The sequence below is a fragment of the Magallana gigas genome, chromosome 10, assembly GCF_963853765.1.
Source record: "Magallana gigas chromosome 10, xbMagGiga1.1, whole genome shotgun sequence".
In the NCBI taxonomy this organism is placed as follows: Eukaryota; Metazoa; Mollusca; class Bivalvia; order Ostreida; family Ostreidae; genus Magallana; species Magallana gigas.
This window is the reverse complement of record NC_088862.1, coordinates 24613823-24621391: the sequence shown is the minus strand read 5'-3', so window position 1 is coordinate 24621391 and position 7569 is coordinate 24613823. Positions and strand designations below refer to the sequence as shown.

General features: G+C 33.9%; 1 protein-coding gene across 1 annotated transcript; it reads left to right on the top strand.

Annotated features, from left to right (window-relative positions):
- The first annotated feature begins 1855 nt into the window (after nt 1-1855).
- LOC109618538 (uncharacterized protein PF3D7_1120000-like) lies at nt 1856-7376 on the top strand. The gene has a single exon (XM_066072832.1). The coding sequence runs from the start codon at nt 2079-2081 to the stop codon at nt 3135-3137; it is 1059 nt and encodes a 352-aa protein (XP_065928904.1). The 5' UTR covers nt 1856-2078; the 3' UTR covers nt 3138-7376.
- The last annotated feature ends 193 nt before the right edge of the window (nt 7377-7569 follow it).

The window sequence follows — 7569 nt, the reverse complement described above, 5'->3', positions numbered from 1 at the left end:
TAAGAGAGAGAGTCAGTTTTGAGTGTGTGGAGAGTTCTGTTGTAGTTTGGTGGAATGAGATTCTCCAGAAAATTCTTGGAACAGCAAAGATGATTTGAAGTTTGTGAGACAAACATTTTATTTCGTGTTTTTGTACGAGGAGTTAAAGCTACTGGAAGAAGATTTCATTATAAACTTTCTTGGTCGACAGGAAGCTTTAACTAAGACCAGTGTATTTTGTACAAAAAAAATCTAGGAAGTGGTATTTTGTTGCCGATTAAACAGTCTGTGCCGGATTACCGATTGGTGATAGCCAATGCTTTTGTTATCACAAACCAAAAGAAAGTTTTTGTGCTTGTATTCAACCGTATGACAGTGACGTGCTAAGGGAAACAAATGTAGCATTGTTTTTACCTGTTAATTATCTTTAATGGAAATCTTCATGAAGAAAATGTATTTGATTCAGATTTGAAAAGAAATTTCGACGTACCTGAACATTTGAGGAAGTTATACTCTGAAGGGTGCAATCATTTAACAGATGAGGAAAGTTATACTGACATGGATTTTTAAATGAATTTGAAGAAGCATTTGCTGACCCGAACCAACCGATGCAGCGTGCTCATTTCGGACAACATTGCACAAATTGTAAAGCGAGTCCCCTTTTAAGGGGGCCTGGACACAATTTCAGATGAAAATTTTATTTTTGATTTCTATGTGTAAAATAGTTTATTTTTGTATTTTGAATGATTCACCAAAAATTTAAATGTTAGAAGTCATGTTACAGACGAGATACAGAGGAAAGAAGTTGTTGTAATGTAAAAAAAAAAAGCTCGAGTCTTATAATTGTTTATAAATACTGTAAAGTAAAGAAATTGCCATTTCTTTATCAAAATAACTTATGGAAACAAGATAGACTGATTCAATGGGTTCATCAATAATTTCATCACAACAAACAGCAACATCTGATTGAAACTTTTACTTTTACCAGTACAACAAATATGTAAACATTAACAGGACTCGAGCTTTGTTTACAAAACAGAGAATTCTAACCTCTGTAACTCACTTGTTACTCGATATCTGACTCTCAAATTTTGACAAAGCATTGAAAACATCTATATAAACAATTAAAAAATAACAAAAATAATTTTTTTTTTAAATTGAGCTCAAATCGTGTCCACGTCCCTCTAAGGAGCCACTAAGACGAGTTCCTATATCTAAAAGTATGGTGTCCGGATAGGGCCATTTGCGTTAGCGCGACATCGCGTTCAGGTAAACGAGACATCGCGCTAACACACAACACGCCGTCGCGCTAACGCAACTTTGCATAATACGCCGTCGCGCTACTGCAACTTTGCACAACACGCCGTCGCGCTAACGCAACTTTGCACAACACGCCGTCGCGCTAACACACAACACGCCGTCGCGCTAACACACAACACGCCGTCGCGCTAACGCAACTTTGCATAACACGCCGTCGCGCTAACACACAACACGCCGTCGCGCTAACGCAACTTTGCACAACACGCCGTCGCGCTTACACACAACACGCCGTCGCGCTAACGCAACTTTGCACAACACGCCGTCGCGCTAACACACAACACGCCGTCGCGCTAACACACAACACGCCGTCGCGCTAACACAACTTTGCATAACACGCCGTCGCGCTAACACACAACACGCCGTCGCGCTAACACAACTTTGCACAACATGCCGTCGCGCTAACGCAACTTTGCAAGTTTCACAGTCTAGTAGGAAGTCGTGTCCGGAAATATCAGACTGCGCATGCTTAAATATGTAGGCATGCACGCAAGCATGGATGAAAAATAAATAAAATGTACTTTGAAATATATATATTATTTTCATTTATGAGAGGACCACGTGACTGAATATGGCGTAGGACGCATTTCTTTTCGAGCTCTACCAAAGTGGAATATTAATAGCTTTCTGCAAGTGTATCAATGTGTATTTGGATAATATTCGCTAGCGGAGCTTTCTGGAGTCACGCAGTGCTCAGTAAGTTGCGATTTTATTCAGAATAAGAACGTAATTCGAAGTGTCTAGGTATTCTACCTTTAAAGGTGAACACTGTTAATACAAACATGGCCAGTAATCGTGCTAGCCCTAGCCCTGGTCTGTCGACCACACCATCCACTAAGGGCACAAAAGAAAACAAAAAGAAAAACCTTGTACAGTTGAACATTAAATCTGCATCAGCGACAGTTAAAAACACTGTAGTGTCGGACAAAAAAGCGACAAAAAAACCACGATTAAGCAGTTCTGATCAAAACCCTGTCGGGGCCTCAGACACCACAGGTGAGATAGCAGGTGAAAATGACCTACATTCAATCCTCGAAAGCCTGCAGGAAATAAAACAAGGAATGGTAACAAAAACTGATATTAGCGTTGTGGTCAAAAACATATTATCAGAATTAAAAGGTGATTTCGTTAAAGAAATTAAGACCGCAATCAAAGATGAAATAAAAAAAGAATTAAAGACTGAACTGAAAACAGAACTTAAAGGTGAGATAGAAAAATTTACAAACAGCAATGTCGACGAAAAACTGAAGCAAACCCGTGCTGATACCAACGAAAAATTTGATGCTCTCAATATGGACCTTACCGACATAAGGGAGAAAATCGCAAAAGAAAAAAGAGAGCTGCAGAAAATGAGCGATGATCTTAGAATAACAACAAAAAATGCACAACAAGCCATTTCAATGGCAAATTTTAACCAACAATATTCCCAAAAATGCAACATCAAAATACTGGGTTGGAGAGAAAAATCGAAGGAAGACCTCAAACAAGAGTTCTGTGCATTCCTAAAACAAAGGGTGAAAGTTGATGTAAACCCTCACGACATTCTCGCGATTCACCGAGTCCCCGGAAATAGGAACGGTGGACCCCGACCGATTATCGTGAGGATGATAAGTCCGGAAAGTAAAACACTTATCATGAAACACCGCAAACAAATGAAAGAGGAGTTCTTGATGGTGGACCACATTACTCAGCAGAACGCAATGCTCATACAGAAACTCAAAGAACACGAACTTGTGCATTCTGCCTGGTATTTCAACAGCAAAGTGTTTGCAATAGACAAAAACGACCGTCGTTACACATTTGATATATTCGATGATATAAACAAAAAACTTCGAGCGTGATGTCCACTGTACCGGTAGTAGTGTCGCATAAACGCATCGGGATCGAATCTGTAGCAGCGAAAGCTCGAACTCGGGATCGATGTCCCGTTTATTCCAGAAACTTGTTCCTTTGACATTTATTTTTGGTTTTTTTTCTTGGTATGTATGTTTGTGTGGAAGTCTTGTGTACTTTGCTGGTAAATTACATATACATATCTCAAAGGGAATAAGTTTGTATTGTATGAGAATGGTAGGGGCCTTTGCTATAGTGAAAAGTGTTGTTTTTTTTCTATATACCATATTTTCGTTCTCTGCACACATCTTTCATGTCACCTTGTTTACACATATTTTTCTTTTATACACTTAGTTTGTTATGAGTTTTAAGGTAGTAACATTTAATTGTAGAGGCCTAGGTGGTCTCGACAAGAGGAGAGATGTGTTAAATTACATAAAACAAAAACAATTCTCTATTTCATTTTTGCAAGATACACATTTCACTCTTAATGATTATGAGCAAGTTAGATCCTTTTGGGGCTATGACATCTATATATCTCCTGGACAATCTAATTCTCGAGGCACTGCAATTTTGTTTAACAATACTTTTGAGTATCATGTACTGAATGAATACAAGGATACGGAAGGTAATTTACTTGTTCTAGAAATTAACATGTATAAGAAATATGACATATTATTAGTTAATATATATGGTCCAAATAATGATGATCCAAACTTTTTTCAATCAGTATCGGACATCATTTCAAACTTTCAAGGTGAATTTACAATTATGGCTGGAGATTTTAACCTTGTTCAGGATATAGATTTAGATTATTTTAATTATACCAATATTAATAACAAAAGAGCAAGGGAGAAGGTTTTGAACATGAAAGTAGTACACAGTTTAATTGATCCATGGAGAGTGAAATATGAACAACGAAAAAGATACACATGGTTCAGAACAAACCCAACTAAAAAGGCGAGAATTGATTTCTTTTTAATTTCAAACGAATTAATGGCTTTATTGGATAAATCTGACATTCTACCTGGTTATAGATCCGACCATTCTATGGTTTATATAGAAATTTATTTTACTAAATTCGAAAAGGGTAAAGGCTTTTGGAAGTTCAATAATTCACTCCTCCATGATCAAACTTATGTTAATCTAGTGAAAAGTAATATACAAAAAGTTAAAGAACAATATGCTGTGTTTCCATACAATCCTGCAAGTATCCATACAGTTAAGAATGACGAATTACATTTAGTTATTGATGATCAAATGTTTTTTGAACAACTATTGCTGAGCATAAGAGGTGCCACAATACAGTACTGTTCCAGAAAGAAAAAATTAAAAAACGAAAGAATAAAACTACTGGAAGAAGAAATTAAACAACTAGAAATATTGAGGAATAGTAATGATTCAGAGGACATTCTTCAAAAATTAACCAATGCACAGAACAGTTTGGAAGAATTCAGAAAAGATTTTATTAAAGGTTTATTTATCAGAACAAAACTTAACTGGATTGAACAGGGTGAAAAACCAACAAAATATTTTCTTAGTTTAGAAAAAAGAAATTATGTCAATAAAACTGTTGGCAAACTTATGCGCAGCAATGGTACTGTTATTACCTCACAGGAAGATATTTTAGCAGAAATTGAGACGTTTTATAAAAATTTATATTCCTGCTATGATAAAGAATTACAAGATGTTGATATTGAAATTGCTATTGATAAGAACTATATTAGAGCACTTGATGAAAATATGTCTAAAAATTTAGAGGGTTATATAACTAACGAGGAAGCCTTATTGGCATTAAAAAATATGAAAAATAACAAAAGCCCAGGAAGTGATGGTTTTAGTACAGAATTTTTTAAATTTTTTTGGAAGGATCTTGGATGCTTTTTATTAAGATCAGTAAATGTGGGATTTGATGTTGGCGAACTTTCAGTCACTCAAAAACAGGGTATTATATCTATACTGCCAAAAGGGGATAAACCAAGGGAGTATTTAACTAATTGGCGTCCAATATCTCTCCTTAACGTTACATACAAAATAGTTTCAGCATGCATCGCAAATAGAATTAAAAATGTCCTTGATTTCTTAATACACGACAGTCAAAAGGGCTTCCTCAAAGGTAGATTTATAGGAGAAAATACAAGAATGATTTATGATGTAATTGATGTAGCTCAGGATAAACATATTCCAGGTATGATTCTACTCATAGATTTCGAAAAAGCTTTTGATTCTATATCATGGAAATTTATGTACAATACATTACATTTTTTTAACTTTGGTCCTGATCTTATCAAGTGGGTATCAGTACTATACAATGGGGCCAAATTATGTGTTATTCAAAATGGTATTTTTTCAAAATTTTTTGAAATAGGCAGGGGCTGTCGACAAGGTGACCCAGTATCCCCATATTTATTCAACTTATGTGTAGAGATATTAGGACTTTTGATAAGACAAAATAAAAACATTAGAGGTATTAAAATAGGAAAAGAAAAAGTATGTCTATTACAATATGCAGATGATACAGTTCTTTTTTTGGATGGATCTGAAAAAAGTTTAAAAAGCGCACTTGATCTTCTTTTTCAGTTTTCAAAATTCTCTGGACTAAAACCCAACATTTCCAAAACAAAAGCAGTCTGGATTGGCTCAAAAATTAATTCAAATACAATTTGCAGTGATACTGGTTTACAATGGACGACAGAACCTTTTACAATTCTCGGAGTAACATATACTGCTAACCTAAAAAACATGGAACAACTGAATTTTGATAATAAACTAAAAATAGTTCAGAAAGAAATTAACCACTGGTTAAAAAGAAATATTTCAACATTGGGAAAAATTACAGTTGTTAAAAGTTTACTTTTATCAAAATTCACACATTTGTTTACCTCTCTTCCAAAACCAAGTACTCAATGGATACGGCAATTTGAAAAAACACTGTATAATTTTATTTGGGGAAATAAAATAGACAAAATATCTCGAAAAACATTGCAATTAAATTATGAAAAAGGGGGATGCAGAATGACAAATGTTGAAATATTTATTAAGTCTCTTAAACTAACATGGATTAGGAGACTTTTAACAACTAACTCAAGCTGGATAAGTATTTTTTCTGAAATAACTGGGTGTCATACTTATAAACTATGTCAGTTTGGACCTGAATATTGTAGACAGAGGGCAAAAGCCACTCGAAATAATTTTTGGAAAGAAACCTTATTTTATTTATGTGATTTTTTAGAAACTATAGAGACTGATAATATCAATATCATGCTTGAGCCACTATGGTACAATAATAAAGTAAAGATTCAAAATAAATATGTATTTTGTAAGGCTCTTTATGAGAAAGGATTTCATATTGTTCATGATTTATTTGATACTCAAGGTGAATTCATTAGTTATGAGAGAATCACTAATGAATATCCAGTTAAGATTCCATTTACTACTTACGAAGGTTTGAAACGTGCAATTATTTGTGCTTGGCCAAATGTTAAGCAGTTTTCACATCAAGTAATAATCAAACCATACCAACCTGAATCTATCAAAATACTTTGCTTGTGTAAAAAAGGAGCACGGAATATCTATGATCACTTGATGGTAAAATCTAATCATAAACCTATTTGTGAAAACAAATGGGCCTTCAATTTAAATTTACCTCTAGATTTTAACTGGAAACAGGCTTATTCAAACCCTAGATCTGCCACAAAAGATTCAGGACTGATATGGTTTAACTATAGAATTATCCACAGAATACTAGGTACTAACAAAATACTACACATGTGTAAAATTAAAAATTCCCCACTATGTTCAATATGTTTTTTAGAACCAGAAACAATTACACATCTCTTCTTTTACTGTCCATCTATTTTTCGGATATGGTTATTAATGTCTGATTGGATTTTTAGAAAGTCTGGTGAAAGAATTGTATTTGATGCCAAAACTGTTATTTTTGGTGTTCCAGAAAAGAAATACTTAGCTATAAATCTAATTATCATGTTAGTTAAGAGACATATCTTTAGTCAATCCAGAAAATCTGCTAATATTGCATTTGAGAATATTGTGAAATATTTACAAAATTACTATTCTTTAGAGAAACTAATGTTGGAAAATAGATTTTACCAAAAGAAATGGTCAAGATGGGTATGCCTCTTTGACGTGGCATAATGTATAGTAAGACCCTATCATTATTGTATTATTATTTTTATATTTACTTTCCCAATCTGTGTGGGAGTGGTGTGGTGTGAATGATGGTATAGATGTATTTGTATTGAAAATGAATAAAAAAAAAAAAAAAAAAAAAAAAAAAAATTATTTTCATTTATTATCAATGCATATGAATAAAAATATAGTTACTAGTGTGTCACTGTATAAGGATATGAATTATTATAAAATCTACCAATTGATACATTTACCTTAAATATTTGATAAAATTCATTAAATCAACAATAA